This window comes from Malania oleifera, chromosome 3 (genome assembly GCF_029873635.1).
Source record: "Malania oleifera isolate guangnan ecotype guangnan chromosome 3, ASM2987363v1, whole genome shotgun sequence".
Lineage (NCBI taxonomy): Eukaryota > Viridiplantae > Streptophyta > Magnoliopsida > Santalales > Ximeniaceae > Malania > Malania oleifera.
The window spans coordinates 106,777,313-106,805,281 of record NC_080419.1 but is presented as its reverse complement, the minus strand read 5'-3'; the positions used below and the strand labels follow the sequence as shown (position 1 = coordinate 106,805,281).

At 38.1% G+C, this 27,969-nt stretch overlaps 1 protein-coding gene across 1 annotated transcript in view; it reads right to left on the bottom strand.

Annotated features, from left to right (window-relative positions):
• LOC131151636 (uncharacterized) overlaps positions 1-27,969 on the bottom strand; it is a 130,520-nt gene that overhangs the window by 44,622 nt on the left and 57,929 nt on the right. Inside the window, exons 12-13 of the mRNA XM_058102910.1 lie at positions 17,863-17,931; positions 5,758-5,817 (exon numbers count right to left, since the gene is read on the bottom strand). Of these exons, the coding sequence (XP_057958893.1) occupies positions 5,758-5,817; positions 17,863-17,931 (129 nt within the window). The remainder of the gene's footprint in view (positions 1-5,757; positions 5,818-17,862; positions 17,932-27,969) is intronic.

Sequence of the window (27,969 nt, the reverse complement as noted above, 5' to 3'; positions counted from 1 at the left end):
ATAGAATTCACACTATTGCCAACTGCATCTAGTCAAATCATCCTTAATAGTATCCTAACAATTAAACAAAAAAATAAAAATAAAAATAAAAAAATAAAAGAGGACGGGTGCTTTCCCCTTATCCAACTCAAAAGACAATCTTCCTCGCCTCTTCCTCCTCAAAAGGTCTCTCTAGCCACTTAGTCTTCCCCAAGAAATAGAAGACCAATCCAACTGTCATAGCATAGCATGTCAATAGAAGGCCATAAATTATGCCTTGTTAATAGCTATTAATCTAGGTTGTATATATTTTCATAAATAGGAGAGGAGATTTAGCTTACCATGTATAGCTTCCTAAAATCACTCTTATGTAAATTAGCTAGCTTACCATATATAGCTTCCTAAGATCACCCAGTGTAATTAGTATGTACAGAGTTAAGTTTCCCTGTATAACTGGAAGTCTTGCCCATATAATGGAAGACCTTCTCAAAAGAGAGGACAATTCGAACCATTCTGTTATGGTATCAGAGCCATTCTCTAAGAAATCTCAGTCCTAGTTTTTTTCTCAGTCATAGCCTCAGTATTTATGGAGAAGTCAGATAATGTTTGTGTCGGATTCACTAGCAAAAATTATGCCGCTTGGGAGTTTCAATTGGAGACCTTTCTCAAGGATAAAAAACTGTGGGGACATATAGAAGGCAGCAGCAAAGGGGGATCTACTACGGAAAGGTATGTGGCTGACAAGGCAGCTTGGGATGCCAAAGATAATGAAATCATGTCCAGGATTCTTGGTTCTATGGAGCCACTCTAATTCTGATCGATTCGTAATCTCACCACTGTTCAAGACTCTTGCAGCCATCACAGTCGTCGTCTTCGTCTTCTTCAACAGATCTTCATCTTCTTCTACAGTTCTTCTTCTGGTTCTCTCTAATTCTGATCAAGTCATAACCTTCATTTACAATGAAGCCTCTCACACGACAACGGCATAATTTTTTTACAAACAAATTGATGCTTAGGGATAACCCGCATCAATTTGAGGGGGGATGTCAATAGAAGGCCATAAATTATGCCTTGTTAATAGTTATTAACCTAGGTTGTATATATTTTCATAAATAGGAGAGGAGATTTAGCTTACCATGTATAACTTCGTAAAATCACTCTATGTAAATTAGCTGGCTTACCATTTATAGCTTCCTAAGATCACTCTATGTAATTAGTATGTACAGATTTAAGTTTCCTTGTATATCTGGCAGTCTTGAAGACCTTCTCAAAAGAGAGGACAATTCGAACCATTTTGTTACGACTGTCATCCTCTCTGCATACAACTACACAAAAAACCAAGTAACCCCTTAAAAATCACTCTTATGTAAATAAGTTGGCTTACCATATATGCTTCATTTACCAGTGTAGAAAACAAACTTGCATTAAATTCCATTTTTGCACCCCCCCTTTCAACCTTGAGTTTTTCCTCCAACTAGTTTCCTCCTTTAACAAAATACGTCATCAAATTTATTCAACAACAACACTGTCTTAAGAGCCTGTTCCGACAAAGGCCCCTCTTCCTACAACCTAACAAGAATCCCAAACTCCTAGAAAAAAGAATTTTTCCTAGGACTTGCATCTTTCAAAACCTCATCATTCCTCACTTTTAACTTGCCTTCGAAAAACATATACGTTTTCATTAAACATACTCCCAACCCACCACCACACAATCTCACCACAACTCCCTCACCAAAGTTAAAAAATCAAGGTGACTCGACTACACATTCTCAAAAATAAAAGTGATGGACCCACATTTCATTGAACAAGACTCAAGAACATAGGACAATGATCAGAATGACCCTAAGTAACACCTCTAGAAGTAAGCTAGGAAAAATATCCTCTCAAAGATTTGTAAACAGAAACTTATTTATGTGCATAACAAAAGACTAGTCACCTGGAGTAAACCAAGTAAATGAAGCACTATTTAAAGCAATATCATGCAAAGAACACCTAACAAACCATCTAAGCCCATCATGCAATAAGTAATCCTGGACACTCATAGCTTCTAGGAAAATATATTAAGATCAAAATCCCTTCAATCAACCCCCAAAAAGAATATAACATTAATAAAGTCTTTCCTACATCACCAAGACCCGTAAGATTACAACTTAGCATCCTCGTTCTAAAAATTGATTACCCCCAGCTCTACTCCCCTTTCTTCCCCCATAATTAATAAAGCTAGCCAAATTCAGCAATCCCATCCCCACCTTCTTCTTCTTATACTCTTTCAACTCGGAGTACCCAACGACACTCACATCTTGCCCAAAATAGGACTCATCAATCTTAAACTGAACCTATCTAGAAAAACTGGATTCCTGGGATGATACCTCGCACTACCCAATGGGTCAATGCTCAGGAAACACTCTTTAAAGTCTCCATCTGCAAGGCAAGAAATGGATCTGCTTCCTTATGAGGACCCACATGAGCAAAAAGAATACCAACATTAGGATCAATATGGTCCAATAAAGCACCTGCAATTTTTTCTACAAAGTTCTTACAGAACGAGAAAAGGATCCGACCAAGATCAATATTAGCTAGACTAGCACCATAGTTCTAAAAGTCAGTACATAACAGACCTTAGAGACATTGCATAACGGTATTGGTGGCATTAAAGACCATTACAGGGCAATATCTCAGAGGTACTTCGGTTCACAATGAGGAAGGGGGAAGCTTCGCTTCTGGTAGCTTGCTGTAACATCCATTACGGGCTGTTACAGTTAGCCGTGAATGACTAAAACAGGTTTTTGAGTCCTTTTTTTGCATTTTCCCCTTCATTCAAGCTTAAAAACCCAATTTTAAGTCACTTTAACTAGTTAGATTTTTTTAATAAAAAAATTGCATTTCAGGTTTATTTCCCTTGAAATTTATTATGCATTTTTTAAATAATTACCATTCAAATAAATCCAACTTTTCCTCATTAAATTAAATATGCCTGTATTCTATGTTCTTTCAATTTTATTTGTTTTTTTCTTAGTTTCCTTACAACTAGTTTGGAGACTAAAATATGTTCTAATGTATGCATTTTTGTCCTTTTAACATACGAACTTCCTATATTTTATTTTTTGGATATCGAAAATTCCATTGAAGGGTATAGGAGTATGGAATACAGCATTCTATATTTTATATTTTAATATATTTATGATTTTCGCATAAATTGGCGGAAAAGGATTCATATAGCTAACCCCACCTAGTGGGACTAAAGCTTGGTTTTGTTGTTGTTGTAATATATTTATGATTTCTTAGTTTGAATTTCAATAAAGTAGTGAAAAGTAGCAAATCCATGGTTCTTCTCTGCCAGTAGCAACTAAAGCAACCAAGATGACATCCAATACTACCAGTATATGTCATATGTAAAAATATTAAAATTTACTAAAAATCATTTAAAGCATTAGTGTATAGGATTTTAAGATCAAAACATGTGAATCTATATGTTTTTAAGAAGTTTACTAATGCGAAAAGTGAATTCACAGACAGAGTCTGTTACCCACTCCATAATGTCCGCGACGGCTGTGACTGTTATGCGGACCGTCACAGTTTATAAAATCATGACTAGCACTGGCTTTGACCACCTGATCTGCAATTTTCAACCAAGACCATGAGATTAAGAAGACCCATTTAAATACTTGACTCATCCAAAAGATAATTACCACCATCATCAGAAAAAAAAAATGTCAAATCTTGACAGCAGCAAAGCATCCTAACATTCCAAACTTTATTCTGAATAATCCATCAAGCTACAAAGAGTGTTTTGACATCTAGTCATGCCCAAAGCCTTTCTTGGATCTGCAAAAAATGTTCTTCACTGCAACTTCTCATCCAGACAGTACAACCTTTCCCACAGTCCCAATTTTCAATGCCTCTTCTTGAATCATTCCTGATTGATAAAAACACAAAAACTGTCTAAAGCAAGTAGACAATCCCCTTCATCTGCTTGTCAAGCTTCAGATATGAGGATGCCACTAATTAGCCTTCTGTTTTTCAATAGATGAGTTGAATCATTGACCACAGTAGTTGCTTCTCGAACAACAAGCCCTGTTTGCAGATCAGAACCCTTTTTTTATAGAAAGATCAGAACCTTGCTAGGCTCAATAGTTAAGACATTAACCCATGTCACCCAAAAGATGTTAAAACACGGTTTCCCCAAAACGATTAGTATTATTAAAAACAAGCCGATCCTCCTCTAAGCCGACCAACTAATATTTCCCATATTTATCTCAACAAATCATCTTCTTTACATTTGAAATTAGACTGTAAGCCTGATTCAAGCCAAAAACTACAGCCAGAGTATTTCCCTTTACCCCGAATGAAACTGATATCTAACCCATGGTGACGACTGGCCATTGAAAAAGCTCGCCATTGATTAGGACTGCCTTCATTTTTTCTTTCTTTCTTTTTTTTTTTTTTTTTTGAAAATGCCTTGCTTGAGATGAAGATAACCTCTGGAATATTTAAACCACTCCCTTTACCAACTCCACATAATTACCTTGTTTAACTTAACTATCTCAGTGGTACCACAGTCAATCCCAGAAGCAGCATCATCCTCGTAACCCTGTGCTATTCTCTTCAAAGTAACACCCTCATCACCATTCACCAAAGAAACGAATATAAAGACTGATTCCTCCCTGTTCCATAAAATTTATCCCCCGAAATAAATTTTCCCAGACCATTCATGACAAATTTTAGAAGAATGAAATAACCAAAAAGAATAAGGTAATCGCCCAAGGGTACTCCCTTTTAGCAGATCAAGTCACCCTTGAATGCTCAACAAACCAGCAATAATCGCTATCAACAGAATGAAATAAGCTTTTTAGTGGGCATATTCTGTGATATCAATCAATAAATTTACAATACTAAAATCTCAAACTCGAAAACTTGTCTATTAGCCTGAACCCTCCAATAAAAAGAATTTATTGCTATTGGTCTCTACAACCATTAGGTGAAACACAAATCCAGATTGCATTCATTGGTCAGACAATCAAGAGAGGATATAGTCCTGCCATTGTCTGTTCCATAATTTAAATTTTTAGCATAGTTTATCTGACATTCTGGTGATTCTAATCCATGTAGCAGAGTCTTAACTCTGGTCCATTTATCCGTCCAAAACAATGCACCCAAAGCACTTCTCCACTTTACCTAACCAGCTCTAATTATATTTATTACATTTTAATTTCTCCTTCACGTTGGATAAGAGAACAAGATACTTAATATTATTTATGTACATATATGTATATACACACACACATACATACAAATATATATATATATATATATATATATATTTCTCCATTACTCCTACAATGACTGAAATTGCATTTCATGTAATCTGTCTTGCTTCTAATTTTCTTGAAACCTCTAGATTCTAAAACTTCTCTCATGATTCCAACTTAGATTCTACTCCACCTCTAGTATCATTAATTAAAAATAATATAAGTTGCAAGCAACATACACCATGGAACCTCACTTTGGATATTTATAGTAAGTTTATCCATAACTAAACAAAAAAAATGTAAAACCACAATAACAAATCCATACAGGGAAAAATTTTCTTCGTTAGTGTATGGACAAGATTTTTTCATTTGGTATCCATAAGAAGAAAGTTTAGGACACAGAAACTATCAACCTCATACATATATCTTAACAAAAGCAAGCTAACATACTGCCAAGCTAATATACTGCCAACAAACTATGAAACCAAGGGCAGAACAAAAGCAAATCAGTGATAAAACAGGAACATACCATGCGACCGCGAAATTCTGGATGCAACACCCGATTTTTCTCTATCACATAGTTTCTATCCTGATAGTGCAAGTAAGTCAGGTGTCAAAATTCACTATATCAGTATAAATACAAAATACAAATAAGACAACTTTTCTAAAATTGAAGACTGTAGGTACATTTATCAAAATTAATGCATCCATCCTCACCTTATTTCTCTAATTCCAAATAAATTATGAATGTAAGCACAGTTCTCTCACATAGCCTATCAATTTTTTAAAATAAAAAAAAAACGAAAAAGTACAAAAAAAAAAACAAAACAAAATCAAAAACACAAAAAGAAATTTACTACACATACATCTTTCAAATAAAAAACATCCATCCTCACAATCATTCATATACGTTTTGAAATAAATGAATTACTAGGGAAGCATGGTTGTCTTAGTGGCCTACTAATCTGAGGCATCGCAGAGAAGTAGAACTAACTGCCCAGCAACTGAATAAAAGATTCCCAGCAGCAACTAGAAACAAAACAGCTAAAGAACACTAAGTTATTGAAGAGGGAATGAGGATTATTGAGTTTTTGGGCTTTGCAAGCTTAATAAAACTCAAATATGAAATTTTATTGAAATAAATATGAGAAAAATGAAACTATAGCCTCCACTAGAGGGTTCTATACCAAGTTCAAGACAACCCTAGAATCAATCTCCATTAAGAGAATTTAAATTTAGCCCTCAATTTATTTAAAGATCACGTGCCAATCATGTGATTACTCAAAGAGCAGGACTAAATCAATCAAATAAAAGACCTGCTAAGGCCTGATACACATTGTTGGCTCACAACCTAGAGCTTGAGCTTTTGTATAAAGTGGTATCTAACATGGTATATTCAATTGTGCATTATTTACATACTCGGGTCCCTATTTAACATGTACATAGACAATAAAATATGGAAAAAACGAAGGGGACACTACTTGCAGTGGAGATGTACTGTTTAGCTTCAGTGGGAGGTCTCAATCTATAGCCTCTGGCTTGTGGCAAGATCTCAGGGTAGGTGGTGGTGGCTCACCCACCATGGTAGGTGGCGTGGCTCACCTACAATGGTAGGTGGCCGTCATTCACCAACCGTGACCATCGTTCACACAACTAGCCGTCATTCACAAATTGTGGCCGTCGTTCACAATGCTGGCGGTCATTCCACACACCCCCTCAAGCTGGATCATAGATATTGATCATGTCCAACTTGCGAATAAAATCTTCCAAGCTAGACTTCGGTAATCCCTTAGTGAAAATATCTGCTAATTGTTCTCTTGTAGGGATATAGGTCATGCAAATTGTCCCCTTCCCAATTTTCTCCTTCATAAAACGCATGTCCGCTTCTAAATGTTTCGTCTTGTCGTGATGAACAAGATTATGAGAAATACTAATGGCGGCTTTGTCGTCGCAATAAAGTTTGATGGGGAGCCCTACTGTGATGTGTAGTTCTTCCAAAAGTTTTTGTAACCATAGCCCTTCACACATCACTTGCGCAACAGCTCTGAATTCAGCCACAGCACTACTTCTTCCAACCACACTCTACTTCTTACTCCTCCATATTACTAGATTACCCCAAACATAGCTACAGTAGCTGGTAGTAGACCTTCTGTCTTTTGCAGATCCTACCCAATCCGCATTTGTGTAGATCTCTACCTTCTTACCGTCACCTTTCTTTAAAAATAGTCCTCGCCCTGGAGAGCCTTTCAGATATCTAAGAATCTTATAGACTGCTTCTAGGTGACTCTCCCTTGGTGAGTGCATGTGTTGACTAACCACATTTATTGCGAAAGCAATGTCAGGTCTAGTGTGAGAGAGGTAGATCAATCTGCTAACTAGTCTCTGGTATCTCTCTCTATCCACAAGCCTTCCTACATCTTCCGTTCTTTTTCCTGCCTCGATAGGAGTATCGATTGCTTTACAACCAAGCATGCCAATCTCGGTCAAAAGGTCAAGTACATACTTTCTCTGGGAGACACTAATTTCGTACCTTGATCTGGCGAGCTTCATTCCCAGGAAATGTCGCATTTGACCCAGGCCTTTTACCTCAATCTCTGTGGCTAAGATCTTCTTCAATCTCTCCACCTCTCTTTGTGTCATCTCTAGTGCAAATGATGTCATTGACGTAAACAATCAGGATGGTCCTCTTTCCCTCATTGGACTGTTTGAAGAACATAGTGTGATCTGACTGCCCCTGTCGGTATCCTTGATTCTTTATCACCTTTGCAAATCTATCAAACCAAGCCCTCGGTGATTGCTTGAGTCCATATCCGGATTTCTTCAATTTACACACTCTGGTTTCTTCTCCCTCCTTGCAAAATCCTAGTGGTAGTGTCACGAACACTTCTTCTTCTAGCTCACCATTCAAAAAAGCATTCTTGATGTCAAACTTATGGAGTGGCCAGTCCAGGTCTGCTGCCAAGGACAAGAGAACCTGTACAGTGTTCAGCTTTGCTACTAGTGCAAAAGTCTCGGTGTAGTCAATACCGTATGTATGAGTGAACCCCTTTGCCACAAGGCGGGCTTTGTATCGTTCTACTGCACCATTAGCCTTGTACTTTACTGTGAACACCCACTTATAGCCAACTGGTTTCTTCCCCCTTGGCAAAGTCATCACCTGCCAAGTTCCATTCTTTTCTAGTGCTCTTATCTCTTCCATCACTGCCTCTCTCCACTCTGGAATCTCCAAGGCTTCTTGAATGCTTTTAGAAATCTGGATTCTGTCAAGGTTAGAAGCAAAAGCACGACACTCGGCAAAAAGAGCATTGTAGGATACAAATTTTGAGATAGGGCGGAGAGCAAACGAACGACGTTGCTTTCAAAGAGCAATGTGTAAGTCATGATTTACCTGGCCGGGCTTGGAGTTAGACTCATGAGGAGTTGGAACTATCACCGATTCTGACTCTTTTCGTGCTTCGGAAGTGAGTGTCTCATTGGACTTCGATTTTGGCCTCCTTGAGTAGACAAGTGTTTCCCTATTTATTTGTATTTCCGCATCTCTCCCTGAGCTCAAGTTTCCTTCTATGCTAGGTGGAGGAGCGGATATAGGGTATGGAGTGGTCTCGAAAAAAGCAATATAGAAGTAGCCTGAGTTTGAGGGCCGAACTTTACTCGAGGACTCCCCTTGAAGCTAGTAGTAGGGGGTATGTTTGAAGAAGGTGACATCCAGGCTAACATAGAGTTTCTGGGAGATTGGGTCATAGCATTTATAACCCTTCTATAAGGGAGAGTAACCAAGAAAGATACATTTAAGTGCTTTAGTGCTTTAAGATCCAATTTGTTTCTCTTGGGCGCGTGAATGTGGACAAATACAATGGACCCAAAGACACGAAGCGGAAGACATGAGCCGAGCCTAGAATTGGGAAAAGTCTCTTGGAGTTTTTGGAGGGGAGTTGCAAGGTATAGGACTCTACTAGGCATTCAGTTAATGAGGTATGTGGCTGTCAAAATTGAGTCACCTCAAAATTTTGTTGGCATGTGAGAGGTGAACAACAGGGCACGAGCAACTTCAAGGATATGCCGAATTTTCCGTTCAGCAACCCCATTTTGTTAAGAGGTGTCAACGCAAGAACTTTGATGGATAATACCATTCTCTTGAAGATACGTGCCCAAGGAGTGACTGAAATACTCAGTACCATTGTCAGTACGAAAAAATATGGAATTTTGTGTGAAACTGGGTTTGTATCATAGTGTGAAAATTCATGAAGACTGATCAAACCTCAGTTTTATCAGTCAATAAATATACCCAACACAGATGAGTGTGATCATCAATAAAAGTAATAAATCATTTTGTATGGGTCCGGTTAGGAGTACTAGAAGTCCTCATAGATCACTGTGAATCAGAGTAAATGGCGTGGATGGTTTATACTGAGATCTAGGAAAAGTAGTACGATGGTGTTTGGCAAGTTCACACTTCACACTGAAAATCCAAGGCAATTTTATTCAAACATATTTAAGGAAATAAGTGCTGCAAATACTAAAAACTAGGATGTCCCATCCTTTTGTGCCATAACAAAAGTTTACTTTCCCTAGGACTAGATGCAGAATTTCAAACAGTAGGAGGACACAGTCCATTCACAATAGCTTTGTCGAAGTAGTAGAGCCTGTCACATTCCTTAGCACTGCCAATCGTCTTCCCCGATGATAGGTCCTGAAGGACACAATGAGAGGGTAGGAATTTAGATGAGCAATTAGATTGTTTGGTTAACTAACTAATAGACAGCAAATTGCACGATAAATTAGGAACATGGAGGACAGATTCAAGAGTAATAGATTCAAAAATATGAATACTCCCTTCGCCAGCGACAGAGGATAGGGTCCCATCTGCAATTTTGACTTTTAAATTACTGGCACAAGGTGAGTATGTTGAAAATAAATGATGAGCATCGGTCATATGGTCAGATGCACCAAATCAATAATCCGAGGGGTAAAATGAGGAGGGTACTAAGGGCTGTCAAAAATGTACCGTTTTGTGCTAAATAGCCAAATGACATAGTATTAGTGGACTGACCCGAGGCTCGGAAATAGGAAAATAGCTCATCTATTTTCGCAATTTGGTCTGAAATAAATCCCCCACTAGAAGTTGTCGAACCATGGGCTTTTGTGGGTATTTTTTTTGCCTGGATTTCGGTGGAGGACTGATGACCATGGGCTTTATTGGGCTGTCTAGGCTTCCAATCCGCGGGCTTGCCATGTAAGGTCCAGCACGTGTCTTTAGTAAGGCAGTTTTTTTTGCAATGCTCACAATAGGGCCTTCTTGACTATTTTGGGTGGTTGGATCCAGTAATGAGGCTCACGGGTTATAAGAGCTGATGCCTCAGGCCCAGACTTGTCTTGCTCCTTCAACATCACATTCCTCCTACTTTCCTCACGCCGAACCTCAAAGAAGACTTCTCAGATGGAGGGCAGCGGCCGGCGACCTAGAATCATGCTCGTTACGTCGTCAAGCTCTTGGTTCAGCCCTCCCAGAAACTCGAATACTCTCCCATTCTCCATCTTCTTCTTGAAACCTACACTGTCACCCATGCATTCCCATTCCTCTTTGAAGTTTAGATCGAGTTCTTGCCAAAGTCCGAGCATCTCAATGTAGTATTTCCATGACTTCCCGATCTCCTTGCTTCGTCTGCCATAGCCGCGTCTTCAAATCGAAAATCTGGGTCGCCGACTGGCTAGACTCATGACTGTCTCCTTTTTGGGCAGCCATGAATTGCTTAGGGTTTTAGAGTAACCCGAGCTCTAATACCATGTAGAGAATGAGAATGAATCAATTGTATATTCAATTGTATATTCTTTACATACTCGAGTCCCTATTTAACATGTACACAAAGAATAAAATATGAAAAAACAGAAGAGGACACAACTTGCAATTGAGATGTATTATTTAGCTTCCATGGGGGTTCTCAATTTATAACCTCTAGCTTGTGGCAAGATCTCATGGTAGGTGGTGGTGGCTCACCCACCATGGTAGGTGGCCGTCATTCACCAACCGTGGTCGTCGTTCACACTGTTGGACATCATTCACCAACCGTGGCCGTCATTCACGCAGCCGGCCGTCATTCCACAACATTGTTGGCTCACAACCTAGCAGCTAGAGCTTTTGAATAAACTAGTATCTAACATGGTATCAAAGCCAGGTCGCCAGCAGGTCCTAGGTTCTAGCCTTGTTGCTCATGTTTATCGTTTGTTAATAACTATCTATTCCCTATAATGGGTGTTGTTTATCATTTGTCAGGCTTCTCTCCACGTGCTGTCAGGCTGCACGTGTGAGCGGGGAGGGGGTGTTAAGGCCTGTTATGCATTGTTGGTTCACAACCAAACAGCTTAAGCTTTTCGGTAAAGTGGTATCCTAACAAGACAAAACATAAAAGCCCCTAAATAAATAACAGCTATGGTAGCATGACCAGTACTCCCCCTACAGTAACATCAACAATAAATAGTGTGCTATTTGGCCTTTATTTAGACCTCCTGCACTACTATCATAAATGTGGAAATACCTGATCCCTTATTTTCAGGGATACCGCTGCAGCAATTCTGATTTTATTCTTAGTTGACTGTGTTAATTTAGTAATAAAGAGATTCTGGAAAATTCCTGATATCTCTATTAGTTTGTTTCCTATTTTAGTTTACTATATTTGGCTAGTTTCCTGATTTTGTGGTAATTAGTATCTTGTTACCGATAGTGAAAGGAACTTTTCTTCCTTCCATTATATACGGGTTGTACATTTATCACTAGAATAGTAAGATAATTATTTTCTTCTCTAAAAACAACATGGTATCAGAGCCTCCTCTGAACCGTAGATAGATGACAAAATACGGGATGACAATGGCTCAGTAAAGTCAATCCTTCTCCGAAGTCACCTCCCATCTTAAAACCACAGCCACAGGCAGCAATGGAGGATCAAATGGAAATCTTCTGCCCATTACAGGGCACAAACTCAATGGACAGAATTATCTTCAATGGTCCCAATCAGCAATGATGTTCATTTGCGGAAAGGGAAGAGACAACTACCTCACCGAAGTAGCAGCCCCACCAAGCAAACAAGAATCGAGGTACAGAACATGGAAGTCAGATAACAACATGTTGAGGTCCTGGCTTATCAACTCAATGACAAATGAAATAGGATAAATTTTCCTATTGTATGTGACCACAAAGGACATCTGCGACGCAGCCAAAGAAACATTTCTAGCTTTGATAACTCATCTGAACTGTTCGTTGTTGAAAGTATTCTTCACGGTCTACGCCAAAGAGATCACATGGTCACTCAATACTTCAACACTCTCACATGGAATTGGCAGCAACTAAAATTTCTTTTTCTGTTTCTCGTTTCAATAATGATAGTGCAGTTATGTTATGGCACTATAGACTAACTAGGTCATCCAAATTTCATGTACCTTCAAAAACTTGTTCCCTCATTATTCAGCGATAAAAATCCGAAAGATTTTCACTGTGAAGTTTGTCAATTCGCTCAACAAGCCTATAACCCTTATTCAATTCAACAATATTAAAAATCCCGTCCATTCTCAATGATCCATAGTGACATCTCTGGGACCTTTATGTATCAAAACTATTACTGGGACTCCCTCGTTTATTTTATTCGTAGATGAACACACTAGGATCACTTGGGTGTTTCTCATGAAAGAAAAATCAGAGGTTGGGCAAATCTTCAAAAACTTCAACACTATGATTCAAACCCAATTCCACACCAAAATACAAATCCTTAGGACTAATAATGCAAAGGAATACTTCAAACACATTCTCGAAGATTACCTACAAAGTCAAAGCATTATACACCAAAGTTCATGCGTCGATACTACTAAAAAACAATGTAGCGAAAAGGAAAAATAGACACTTTCTAGAGGTTGCTAGATCAGTTATGTTTTCCACTCATGTACCAAAACACTTCTGGGTGGGAAGCCATACTCACAACAACTTATCTCATAAACTGAATGCCTTCTCGTGTCTTAAACTTCCAAACACCTTGTCAACTCCACCTTCACTCTTATCCCAACACCCGAATTGTTTCAACAATACCACTCAAAGTATTTGGGTGCTCCGGGTTTGTCCATGTCCACCAACAACACAGAAGTAAACTCGACCCCAAAGCACTCAAGTGTATATTCCTTGGTTACTCTCCAAACCAAAAAGGGTACAAATGCTATTCCCTGGTAACAAAAAGAGTAGACACTTCCATGGATGTTTCTTTCTTTGAACATCAACCTTACTACCCCAAATCTAATATTCAGGGGGAGAATCTCATACAAGAATACCAGCTTTGGGATATTGATGCCACAACAGCCAACAACCACCCAAGTCCACAAGTCACCATCCCTCCTATCTCAAGTACTCCTACTCCTACTCCAAACCACAGACACCAAACAAAAACAAAACATGAAAATCTTCCACATCCTTCAACTCCTGTCCAACGTCCGAAACCTGCAACCAATGGTGAGTTCATCGTATATTCTCAGAAGGAGAAGATTCAAGAAGATTTAGAGCAACAAGCACCTCCTGAGCAAAGTCAAGAATCAGACCCGAATGCAAGAACACATGAAACTTCACCAAGTAACACTAGCTCTGAATTAATCACTAATGAGTCTACTGTGCTAATGACCTTGATTGTCCCATTGCTTTAAGGAAAGGTAGGAGGTCATGAACAAGTCATCCAATCCACAACTTTATCTCTTATAAAGGGTTGTCACCAAGCTTCCAAACATTTGTGGCAAATTTGAACAAAGTGCAGGTTCCTAACTCCATTCAAGAAGCCATTTCAATTTTGGAATGGAAGACTACAGTATGGGAAGAAATGCAAGCACTAAAGAAAACTGGAACTTGGGATATTTCAGACCCACCGAGTGGGAAACATCCAACAGCACGTAAATGGATATTCACCATCAAATACAAGGATGATGGAAGCGAGGACAAATTTAAAGTGCGACTAGTTGCAAAAGGGATCACTAAATCCTATGGCATCGACTACCAAGAGACGTTTGCTCCAGTAGCCAAATTAAACACTATTTGGGTATTACTATCATTGGCTGCCAATCTTGACTGGCCTCTTCACAAACTTGATGTTATGAATGCCCTTCTCAATGGAGACCTTACAAAAGAAGTCTACATGGACATTCCTCCTAGCTTTGAAACACAGGAAACTATAACTAAGGTATGTAAGCTCGAGAAATCCCTTTATAGACGGAAGCAATCATCAAGAGCTTGGTTTGACAGGTTCAACAAAACAGTGAAGAAGTATGAGTATTCTCAGTGTCAAGCAGATCACACTTTGTTTATCAAACACTAAACGGAAGAAAAATTGGTGATTCTGATTGTGTATGTAGACGACATCATCCTAACAAGTGATTATGAATACAAACTAATCAAGCTCAAAACCTTACTCGCCAAAGAATTCAAAACCAAGGATCTTGGGAGCCTAAAATACTTCCTTGGAATGGAAGTAACTCGGTCAAGAAAGGGAATTTCAGTGTCACAGCGGAAGTATGTACTAGATCTTAAAGAGATAGGAATTCCTCAGTGCAAATTGGTTGAAACACCCATCGATTCAAGTACTAAACTTGGAGCTAATAAGGACAGTGTTCCAGTGGACAAAGACAAATATCAAAGACTTGTTGGGAAGCTGATTTATCTCTCGCACACGAGACCTGATATTGGGTTCTCAGTTAGTGTAGTCAGTCAATTCATGAATGATCCAACTGAAGAACATATGGAAGCTATCAACCAGATACGGTGGTACCTTAAAATGACACCAAGTAAAGGCTTGTACATTAGAAAAAACACAAGGAAAGATATTGAAGTGTTCGCTGATGCTGACTGGGCCAGATCAATAACTGACTGAAGGTCAACATCTGGTTATTGTAAGTATGTGTGGGGAAACCTAGTAACATGGCGAAGTAAGAAACAAGCAGTAGTTTCTCGTAGTAGTGCAGAAGCAGAGTTCAGAGCTATGGCACTCAGAATTTGTGAGGGAATATGGCTGGAAAGACTGTGAGGGAACTAGGAATCATCACTTCTAAACCAATGAATGTATTTTGTGACAATCAGTTAGCTATTAACATTGCAAAGAATCTGGTGCATCACGACAAGATAAAACATGTGGAGATAGATCGCCACTTCATAAAGGAGAAGATAGAAAATGGGATAGTTAGTCTACTATACATGCCGACAAGTCAGCAAATAGCATATATCCTCACTAAAGCTCTAGCAAGGAAGAATTTTGAAGATTTAAGTACCAAGCTTGGCTTGATTAACATCTATACCTAGCTTGAGGGGGAGTGTGGAAATACCCGATCCCTGATTTTCAGGGATACCGCTGCAGCAATTCTGATTTTATTATTAGTTGACTACGTTAATTTAGGAATAAAGAGATTCTGGAAAATTCCTGATATCTCTATTAGTTTGTTTCCTATTATGTAGTTTCCTATATTTGGGTATTTTCCTGATTTTGTGGTAATTAATATCTTGTTACCAAATATAGTGAAAGGATTTTTTCTTCCTTCCATTACATACAGGCTGAACATTTATCATTAAAATAATAAGAGAATTATTTTATTCTATAAAAACAACAATAAATAAATAAACAAATGAACAAATTAAGAAATAAAGAAATTAGGGAACTATTCTGCAGTTTGCCCTGAATTAAGAGAACGGGGCAATTTGTATTCTGCATTATTCATTGTGCCACAGCCATCAACCCACAGTGGATCTGTAATGAGATTGTACCCAGAAAGTGGAATGCAAGAAACAAGAGTGAATCAATAAAAGCAACCCTTCGCTAAGAACATGAATCACACAAAACTCAACTTTTTTACTCAGGAAGCGTCATTACTTGAGTGTTCAAAAACTGCTTGTTGGGATTGGAATTTGATGTGTGATAAAACTGAAATAATGAGCTGTGAGAATATTGTAATTGTTCTTAAGTCACAAAGCAAATTTGAATATATGAGAATGCAATGCACGAAGCATTGTTGTTCGTATACAGATGCTACAGGTGTATATACAGAGGCATATACAAATGCAATCACGGAAATAGACTGAAGCATTACTGATGCAGACAGATGCATAAACAGATGCATGTACAGATGCAAATACAAATGCAGTAACAGAAATGGATATTCAGGCACTCTTAGCTAATCAGCTATATCTGAATTTAGTTTCTTTAAGAAGCCATTAATCTCAATGAAAATTGGGATTACATTTCATATTAAACTAAGGTTGTTGAAAATTCAATCATTCAAAAATGCCAGATCATGGTCAAATCAAAATTTTGAATTCTCTTGGACGCATTTGAAACGTCTTAAAAATCAGCTAATTCCACTTTTCATAGCCCGAGCTTTTCTTGTCAAGTCATCCAGTTTGTACCACTCCACCAGCAAATACAACCCTTGATCATTTAATGGTTATCTATACGCCATTGGGCGCTCAGAAAGAGGTCTATATATATATTGAGAGAGAGAGTTTCATTTGAAGAATGAAGGCAATCGAAATACATACATTTTGAAGAGAACAAACTCTACTAGCTTATCAATCTTCATTTGTCAACATTGTATTTATGATTCGTGAGCTTATATTGTTTTATCTTCAGTAAAATTTCCTCTAGCTTGTCTTATTCAAACTAATGTTCTATGAGGGCTAGAGGTTATCTTTCTCTTTTTCTTCTATAGACGGGAGATTATCTCCAAAGTGGACTCCAGTAAAAGGTGTAGTTGCACAAAGCCTTGGCTTGGTGTCAATAGAGTACGTCTGGTCGGCTTGTGAAAGACAGTTGTCCTAAGAGGTGTACCTTGACAAGGTTGCCAACAGGGTGAGCTTGGTCGGCTAGAGCGGGACAGTTATCCTGACGAGTGATTCTCTTGTGTAAAGAAAGTCAGAACATAGTGGAAAGCTCAAGTTAATTGGCTTGAAGAGTATATGTAATTCAAGAGACCAAACCACTATAAATTAGGTGTCACACTTCTCTCTCTATCTATCTTTATTTATGCTTTATTGGTTTGTGAGAGATAACAAAGCAAGTGTGCGGGTGACTTGCAAAAATTTAAATAGTAGTTGTGAGTGATTGGACTGAGTTTTCTACCAACAGGATAATTGTTAGCTTTATATCGTCTGTATCAAAATCTTGGCAAAACAACTAGGATTTTTTTAATCACACAATTCACCTCCCCCCCCCCCCCCTTTTTCCTTGGATGCCTACCAAGACCAACGCTACTACCTAGCACCTACTGACTACCACCTTCTCAAGTTAAACTTCGAACAATTTGCCTAATCAAAATAGTCTATTTAACTCCATTTACCTTGTCTTTGGATTTAATCATCAGATTAATGATTTTCTTGATGTTAAGAGAACAGATTGTAAGCACCATTAAGCCAATCAACATATAGACACTTGATGAGCCATCTTTGACTATACATAGCCAAAGATACCGATAACATTAGTAATATCAATTAAATAGCAACAACAAGAGACATAAAAACAAAAGTTGGACACATGGAAGTTATCATGTTACTCTCATAGAGTTCTAGAGATTCAATAATTAATAAACTATGAAAATGATTTAGATCAAGATAACACCATAACAATGTTAGTACCCGTAAAACTTTCAATGTGGATGCATATGTAGAAGGTCTTCCAATTCCAAGCTCCTCAAGCTTCTTAACCTAACATACAACATCTCAAACTAAGAAACACAATAAAAAGTTCAATAATAATAAACATACACCATTAATATAAAATTGCATGAGCTCTCACATACACCACTTTCACTTACTCATGCGCGCATACAACCATGCATGCCTCAAAATGCATATGTTAGCCATGCCTATCACCAAGCACATTACCAAGGGTAGCGTTGAAATAAGAGTGAGAAAGAAATATGTACAAAACTATTCACTTTTTTTCTTTTTCTTTTTTATCACATCAATCCTTAAAAATAAGTAAGATTATCTAATAGGGCACAATATAGGTTAACACTTCATTTCAATACAGAACATTGGAAAATTCAAGGAAAGAAAATAAAATATTTACATACTTGGCAATCCATTCATGCCAATATTAACATATTACATTAGAAGTTAGACAAATCTGACACATGGAGACATACTCATGCCAGACAATTATGTTCTAGAGTGACATGTACTCGTTGGTTCTTTAACCCATTTCCCAAGTCAACTAAAGTAGGAAAGAATCTTAGTTCAATAGATACGAAGATCATTGTTTTTAGGCAACTGGATGAACTCAGGGAGCTTTTATGGAGCAATCCATTTGCTTGGGTTTCATAGCCAGATGAACAATGAAGAGGTTTAAGGATAATGCCACATGTGAGACACTTCACTCTGTATGAAGGGCATGTGGCAGTTGTTGTAATATGCAAGCTTAACTAGTCAACTGAAAATTGCAGATTTGCCACATGAACAAGTTCCCAAGCACATTACGTGAAACCAATAATCATGCATGAAAGTAAATACAGGTCAAGCATTAAAATATAAAGCAAGGCAATTCATATTATTACACCTCCACAAGCAACATGTGTTTAGAGAAAGAGCAATAGTTTAAACATGTTTGCTTAGTGGGTTATAAAACATTGATGAACACCCGCTTTCTATCAAGAGCTTTCTATGCAATTCCTACTCTAGCATAAGAGGCTATCAATATGACTAAGGGATCATACACCCATTTTCCTCTAAGGCATTACTCTACCCAAATAATAACCTTAAACCGATATTCACATCATGGTTACCCACCCAACGTGCACAAGACAAGTGATCCCAGGCAAGCATAATGCTCAAACAAGCTTGGCTCATGAAACTTTCCCTCATTTATGTGGCCAACGTCCTCATAAACTTTGACGTTGAGTACTCTTCAACTTTGTCCATGAACGATTGTCATCTCTGAAGCCCTTCCACTTCACTAAGAATTTATGTTGTTGTTTCCTTGATGATGTGAATTCTCTATCCACAAGGATCTCTTCAACTTTTCGTCTACCATGTTGCACGGTCTTTAGTGATGTTATGTTTGACTTCGGTTGACTAGCTTCTAGCTAGATCTTTGTTCTCAGTGTTGCATGGATAAGGATAGCTAGCATAAAACATAGTGTGCACCTTCATCCAAGTCAAAGATCAACCTTGTAACAAGCATAGTAGTTAGAGGCGCAAGGCAAACCGAGGCGCAAAGGACATTTGAAGTCGGTGCGAGGAACGAGGCGAAGGCGCATGCCTCACGAAAGTGAGGCACACAATTATTAAAATGGTTTAAAATGCCTATTTGGGGTAATTGAAATATGAACATATGAATATCTAGTAATATTAAAATTTAAAATGCCAAAACATTCAATACCAAAATTGGAAATTTAATGAAATTTCCAGGACGAAGACCAAAAGCATCAACAATTCAACATAGTTCAACATCAAAAGAAAAAGAATACAATAAAAGATTTCAAAGTACAAAATCTAAAAATCTTCGTCAATCGTCAATCATCACTCATCATCAACTAAGTCTACGAAAACATCATCATCTTCCTCTTCAACATCAGAAATTTTTTCTCCAACATCTTTTTCCTCTTCTGTCTCCTCCGCACCATCCACTTGGATCTCATCCTCATCTACAAGTTCCAAAATTGTGGTATGGCCCCTAGCACAGCTAGATGAACCTCTTCCTCTAGAAGATGATGACATATTTGCATTATTCTTAATCTAGTGTGATGCAAGGGCTTATTTACTCCAGCCGCTCTAGCAACAGAACACCAAGCCAAAAGATCATCTTTGAACACAAGTTCATCATCCTCATCAGAATCGCCATGCATCCTACAATCAACCACTCATTACTATCATCAATGTCCCTTAGAAGGATGGGATTAATGGTGTCACGCTTGTTGTATCGACGCCTTAAAGGTCAGTTATATTTCACAAATACCAAATCATTCAAGCATTGCTGGGATAGCCTATTTCTCCTTTTGCTATGAAGCTGCAAAAAGTTTAAGTAATATAGTAAATAATGATTCTAAAAGTAGTAGACTGGTAGTTCATGTTCTTTAATCCACGATATACTAATGACTTACTTGTTGGAATATGCTCCAATTTCTTTCACAACTGGTAGCATTACACGTGAGGCTAAGGATTTTCACAACAAATTTTTGCAAGTTTAGAGTCAATGATCCAAATAACATCCACCATTGCATTGTTATAAAATAAATTTTAAATGAATACCTACTAGCTAAATAGAAAAAATAATTTTAAAAAGAAAGAGGCAGTAAAAATGCCACTTTACCTGGTGCTTTTATCTTCCTTTGTCTCACTACCAAACTATTTCCAAAGAGGCCACTAGTTCTAGTGTAATTTCCCACATCAGTTATAACTTTATCTTGCATTTCAAAGGTTGGCACTAACCTTGCAATACATTCGTACAAACCCATCATAATTTCTTCATCTTGGAAAATGTGGCGGTTTGAATAGAAAATTTTCGTGTTCAAGTAGTTTGCAGCTGCATAAAAAGGTTGATGGAGCTGGCATCCCCACCTCGTATCAATGATTTCAAACGCCTCCTTGAATTTATCCTCTCTCTCACCGAAAGCCTTAGCTATGGTTTCCTTAGCCCTATCCATTGCTTCATAAATGTATCCCATTGCAGGTTTCTTTTCCCCATCAAACAAACAGAGTACACGGACAAGTGGGTCTGTCAACTTAAGAGCATAGACGATGGTAGTCCAAAAGGTAGGCATCAAAACAATACTAGCTGCCCTTTTGCTAGCTATCTCCTTTGCCCATTTTGTAGTATTCCAATCTTCAAAAGTAAACATCTTCCTCAAGTTGTTCGTTTGAAGGTAGATTGAACGAAGAGTGATGAAAGCAGTTGCAAATAATGTAGCTACAGGCCTTAGTAAGTCCTTTCCTCTAGTGAACTGTCTCATCAAGTTCACCACACCAACACGGTTATAAATATAACCATTCAAAAATATTGCACTTTTCAAAGGTATATGAATTGAAGGCATCTTCCCAATATCCTCTAATATTAAATCGAGGCAATGGGCAGCACATGGTGTCCAATATAAATGTGACCTCTTTGCTTCCAACAATCTCCCTGTTCAAAAATCGAGTCAAACCCTTAAAATATTAAACTAAACAATATAAACAGTAAACACTATAGAATGTAGTTCTAGAAATACATCCTTACCTGCTGCAACATAGTTTGAAGCATGATCAATTACTACTTGAATCACATTTGATTCTCCAATTTGCTCCACCATCTCATCAAGTAATTTGTACATTCTATCTACAATCTTGACAATATTAGAAGCATCAATAGACTTAATGAACAGTTTGGAGGACTCGGGGCGTACTCCGATGGAATCACTCCGACGAATAAGTAAGGGATTTACTTGAGAGGTTTTATGCAACAGTTAATAATAGGTTGGAATGAGATGCCCCTACCTCCTCTCCGCATCCACTTTAATAGCGATGGAGTTTGACCCAAGGGTGATGTGCCATTTATGAGCGTATTATGGTGCAAGCGTAGATCGCTTTAATCATTATGGACATTATAGTGCAGGTGTAAACCGCTCTGTCCTTTAAGAGCATTGACCCGGGATAAATGCCCCATCAATGGACATCTTGGTCTTCTCGCATATTTATAGGAACCGTTATAATGAGTGAGTCAACTCAGGGTCTCTCTATTAATGAGGATATTTTTCTAGGGTATATCAGTTGCCCCCCCAAATTTTAGAATTTTGAAATTGGTTTTCAAAGCTCAAAGTCTTGGCGTTTGAAAAATATCTACCTTTTGCTTTGGCTTTGTCTACGTTTTTTTGGAAGGCTGACAAGCCATTTTTGCTTCATCTGAGCTATTTAGGGCTGGTCCATGGCTCCACTCATCTATCCGAGCCAATCGTAAAGCTGACGAGCCGTTTTGCTTCATCTAAGTCGTTTAAGACTGGTCCACAGCTCCACTGATCTATCCGAGCCGATCGCATTGTTGACGAATCGATTTTCTTCATCCGAGCCGTTTAGGGCTGGTCCGCAGCTCCACTGATCTATCCGAGCCGAGAAGCCCTTTTAGGCACTTTTTGTGCCGAGCAGCTTTCTTTGAAATGCTCTTTTTGAGACGCTCTTCATGCCGACCAGCTCTCTTTGTGATGCTCTTCATGCCGACCAGCTCCTCATGCCGATCAGCTCTTCATGCTAACCAGCTCTTTGAGCCAGCCAGCTCTTCGTGCTGACAAGCTCTTCGTGTCGTTCAGTCTTCATGCTGACTAGGTCTTTGTGCCAACCAGGTCTTCGTGCCAACTAGCTCTTCGTGGCAACCAGCTCTTCATGGCAACCAGCACTTCGTGTCGACCAGCTCTCTTTGAGATGCTCTTCGAGCTGACCAACTTTTCGTGTCGACCAGCTCTTCATGCCGACCAGCTCTCTTTGAGATTCTCTTCGTGCCAACCAGCTCTTCATGCCTACTAGCTCTTCGTGAAGATCAGCTTTGTGTGTCAAGCAGCAATTTGAGATCCTCTTTGTGTCGATCTAAGATGCTTTTTGTGCCGAGCAACTCTTTAAAATGTGTTGACTTTATAGGGGCCAGCAGTCAACCCTGTCGCATTCTAGCAGGGGCCCAAGGATCGCATTGGCTTGGCGGACCAAGCTTGTGGCACCCCTGCGTGGATTGGTGCAGCATGTCCACCTGACACTTAGTGTGGGGCTCTGTGCTGCCGTTTAAGGAAATAAGTCGCACCCCTTCTAGCACCAATTGGTTTTAGAAGAATTGGTAGCGCTTGATCCTGACAATATGCTCTTTATGCTGACTAGCTCTTCGTGCCAACCAGCTCTTTGAGCCGACTAGTTTTTCCTGCTGACCAGCTCTTCGTGCCAACCAACCCTTTATGCTGACCAGCTCTTCGTGCCGATCAACTCTCCGTGCCGACCAGCTCTTCGAGATGTTCTTTGTGTCGAGCAGCTCTTTGAGATGCTCTTTGTGCCGACCAACTCTATGAGAAGCTCTTTGTGCCGACCAGCTCTTTGTGACGATTTTATTTTGCCTCATGAGTTGTGCTCATCAATTGGGCTATCTTCAGGCCTCATGAGCTTTGCTCATCAGCTAGGCCGGTTTTCTTTCGCCTCATGAGTTGTGCTCATCATTTGAGTTGTCTTCAGGCCTCATGAGCTTTGCTCATCAGTTGGACCGGTTTTCTTTCGCCTCATGAGTTGCGCTCATCAATTGGGTTGTCTTCTTTCGCCTCATGAGCTGTGCTCATTAGTTGGGCCGATTTTCTTTTGTCTCATGAGTCGTGCTTATCAGTTGGGCCGTCTTCTTTCGCCTTATGAGTCGTGTTCATCAGTTGGGTTGTCTTCAAGCCTCATGAACTCTACTCATCATTTGGGTCGTATTTCCAGGGTTCCAAGATATTCCTCGGGGCTTGTAGTTGTTTAAGGGGTAGGCGCCTATTTTGGATGCACATCTATTTGGCTTATATGTCTGTTTAGGAAGCGTGCTTGTTCGAGATACATACCTTTCTTAGGATGTGTGGCTGCTCGGGAAGCGTGTCCGTAGGCGCCTGTCCGATATCTGAACTTGTTTGGGAAGTGTGTCCACTGACACCTGTTTGATATTCGTACCTGTCTGGGATGCACATCCTTCCTAGAATGCATGCTTGTACAGGACTTGTATATTGTGTTTCAGGATTCAAGCCTTTTTGTGATTCCCGCCTTCTTGTGATGTGTGCTTTTTGAGATTCATGCCAACTTTGTTATATAAAAGGCGTTTGCTGGTTCATTCTTTCCTTGTCTCCAACGAAAGTGTCTCTTGCGCCTACTAGGTACGCCCTCCTCTTTTAATGTTTCTTTTTTGTTTGTTCTTCTCGGTTTCAAGGGAGCTGAATTTTCATGGGCCTCACGTCTAGTCAACCCCTCTTGATGGTCATGTCTATCATCATATCCTCCCCCTAATAGAATGTAGTTCTAGAAATACGTCCTTACCTGCTGCAACATAGTTTGAATCATGATCAATTACTACTTGAATCACATTTGATTCTCCAATTTCCTCCACCATCTCATCAAGTAATTTGCACATTCTATCTGCAATCTTGACAATATTAGAAGCATCAATAGACTTGATGAACACTGATCCCCTTAGAGAGTTCACTACGAAGTTTATTATGTCCTTATTAGCAACCAAATCTCTCCAACCATCAGACATAATCGAGCATCCATATTTTGCCCATTCCTCCTTATGGACCTTCATCAACTCTTTCATTTGACTAACTTCCTACTTTAGGAAAGGAACTCTCACTTCATGATACCTAAGTGGCTTTATTCCAGGACCATATTGCCCAATCGATTCAAGTGCCACTACAAAGCTGTCTAAACCTGCAACATTAAATGGTATTACAACATCATACATCCGCTTAGCAAAATCTGTCATTGCCTTTTGTCTTAATTCTTTCTTGCATGCCTCATTTATTGATGTTTGTTTCATCTTCCCTTCATTCCTAGCTTGAATCGCTTTCTTTGGATTAGGAATAGAAAACAAATCTATCAGCCCCTTCTGTTTTGGTTTCTTCAAAGTGGATTGGTATGAACTTTGACTTCGCCTTCCACTTCCGCTTCCACCACTAAGCACTCTCTTGCCACGAGTGTCAATTTCCTGAACTTCATCCTCTTCATCTTCACCATAACAATCTACATCATCAAAGTCGGGCAATAACTCATTTTCCTCGTTCTTCGTATCTGTATTCAACATATACTCCCTAATCTCCTCACATACATGAGCAGGGCACTTAGAGCATTCTTTTACATTTCAAAATCCTCCAACAATATGTTGTTTTGCCCGAAAAATTCCTCCCTTTGTGACTTTGCCACAAAAATTGCAAGTCAAATAATTTCTATTTTTCTAATCATCCAAATGTGCATACTTCCATCCAGGATCTTTCTTTGCAGAGGCAGAGTTTCCACTTCCAGAATCTTTTCAAGATTTAAGACCTAGTATCCTAAATGCCAAAGTAATGTATAATATATTTCAAAAAAATGTATAGTTTCATTAGTTTGTATACTGCATTTCCAACAAATTACAAAAGCAGTAGCTAAATTCAGAAAAAAAAAAATGTCATATATAAGTTATAAACTTGCATTAAACTACATAATTAATTACATGTACTATTATAAGAAGAAGCAGCCGCAACAGAACCGCTGAAGAACTGAAAAAGAAGAAGAAAATCTGAGCTTATTGCATGTTGTTTTTAAGAAAAAGATATTTGAGAATATAAAACAAATTGAGCAATGTTGTAGAACAATGCAAATGATAATGATATGCTCCCAGCTTACATGATATGCTGATATGCTTCTATGCCGAAATGCTAAAAATATCAAAACATGTGTATGATCATGACTTGACTTATATTGATGATTTGTGGCTCACTATATATTGAAAAATTGAGCATGAAATAATTAAGCATGATTTTGAAGCATGAAATTTTGATATGATATCCATGAGCTATACATGATACAATATTAGCTTTGGTATTTATAAAGTATATTTGTATCCATGAATACTTTAATTGGTATCACAATTTAAAAGCTCAATTGATTTCACATTTTAAAAAGTTAAATTGGAATTTGAGCATGACTAGCATAGTTGTATTCATGAGTATGTAGATATTGATGATATTGACATGGTAATTGATATTAGTTACCATGACTACATACATGATATAAATCAATATTTGAAGCATAAGATGATAAACTTAAAAGCATAATTAATATCAAATCTGAATGTGTTAAATTCAGGGGGAGTGTTATGACTTATTGCTTATATTATAATTGTTTCCCTATTTTCAAATTGATATCATGAATTAATAAAATTTTAAATTGGTAACATAATTTTCAAATTTCAATTGGTATTATTCTTTAATGTCTTACTTGGTATCACAATTCAAAAGTTCAATTGGTATCATGAAATCAACAATTAGTATCTTGAATAATGTCAAAAGGGAAAATGTTGTTAGTAAAGATGTTACAACACATATGCATGACTATTAAAACACACTATACATGCTATATTGAAAAATAATAAATTGAGTGTGTACATATGTTTGATATGCATGTTTGATGATATGCTCAAAATGTGATTTTATTTGAACTTAATCATTTTTTTTTACTCTTTTTGATTGATGCCAAAAGGGGGAGTATGTGTATAAGCAAAAGATAGTTATGGTACGTATGTTTTGGAATATATTGGAATATGTTTATGTCAAAAGGGGGTATATGCATGATGATTATGAAATGATGAATTTATAAGAATGATGACCTCTGAAGATTAAAATTGTGCTTTAATGTTATATTAACTTTGAAGATTTATGCTTATTGTAAGGGGGAGACTTTTAATGTTCACCTATATTTTCTCCTTATTTATCATCATCAAAAAAGGGGGAGATTGTTGGCCTAAACAAGGCTTACAACTCTTGATTTTAATGATAACAAAGTAAGGTTATTTAATGTTCTTCAAAGTTGTGATATTTTAGATATTGAAACAAAAGCATACTTCATGAGGACAAGTGATCAATTCTGAAAGCTCAAAAGACCAACATGGAAAGACTCAAAGATCACAAGAACATTGAAAGCTCATATCAACTCAAGTGCTCACAAAGCTTGTATTCCAAAGAAAGAAAATCAAATGAAGCTTAGCACATGGATTACTTAAAGTATGAATTCAAAGATAAAGCTTGAAGATCATAAGAGCATTGATATTAAAGAAAAAGCTTCAAGAATGAAAGCTCAAAGGATCATTGAAGCTCAACAACAAAGAGAAATCAAAGAGAAATGAAGAGAGTGAATAGGAGATGTTTTGTAAGTACTTCGAGTATTTTCAAATTATGAAATTTCATTTTGAAGCTCATTAGGAATGACGAGACCTAAAGACTCTAATTTTTAAAATCTTGGAACATATTTTTCAAAGAAAACAAATTAATACTCCATGAATAGATAAGAAGAGAGAGAGAGAGAGAGAGAGAGAGAGAGAGAGAGAATAACAATATTTGAAAAGCCAAAATTTTCACTTGACAGGCACCTGACTGAACATGGTCAGTAGGCTGCCACTTTAAAATTTTTAAAATATACAGCAGAAGGTCATCAGGCTACTGTCTAGGTCTTGACAGGCGCCTGACGGTGCAAAATGAGAAGCCTGACGAGGTTTCATCAGGCTACTGTCACCCTTCTACCTCTTTTTTAAGACTGAGTTATTCAGTGACAGGCACCTAACCCCAAGTTGACAGGCGACTGCCACCCTACTGCCTGTGTATTTTAGCTATGTAATTCATTGACAGACGACTAACAAGAACCCCTCAGGCTATTGCCAGGCGGCAGAATTTAAAATTTATAATGGACATATTTTTGAAAAGTCAATTACTTGGGGCTCAAACTTGTTCAAAACTTGGATCCTCCTTCAAGTAAACTTGGGGATCAAGTTAAATGTTTTTCTAACTCTATAAATACACCCAAGATCAATTAATTCATATACCAAAAATCAAATTCAGCATTCAAACTCTCCCAATTGCTCTCAACACTCAAAGGCTCTCTCACTCTCATCTTGTGCACGAAATTTACTGAGATTTTGCCGATTCTAAATCACCAATCTTGTGCTACAATTTTGAATTCTTTCATTCATTGAAAGAATCATTCGGTAATATACTCTTTGAGCTTCAATCTAATTTTCATATTTGAATTGCT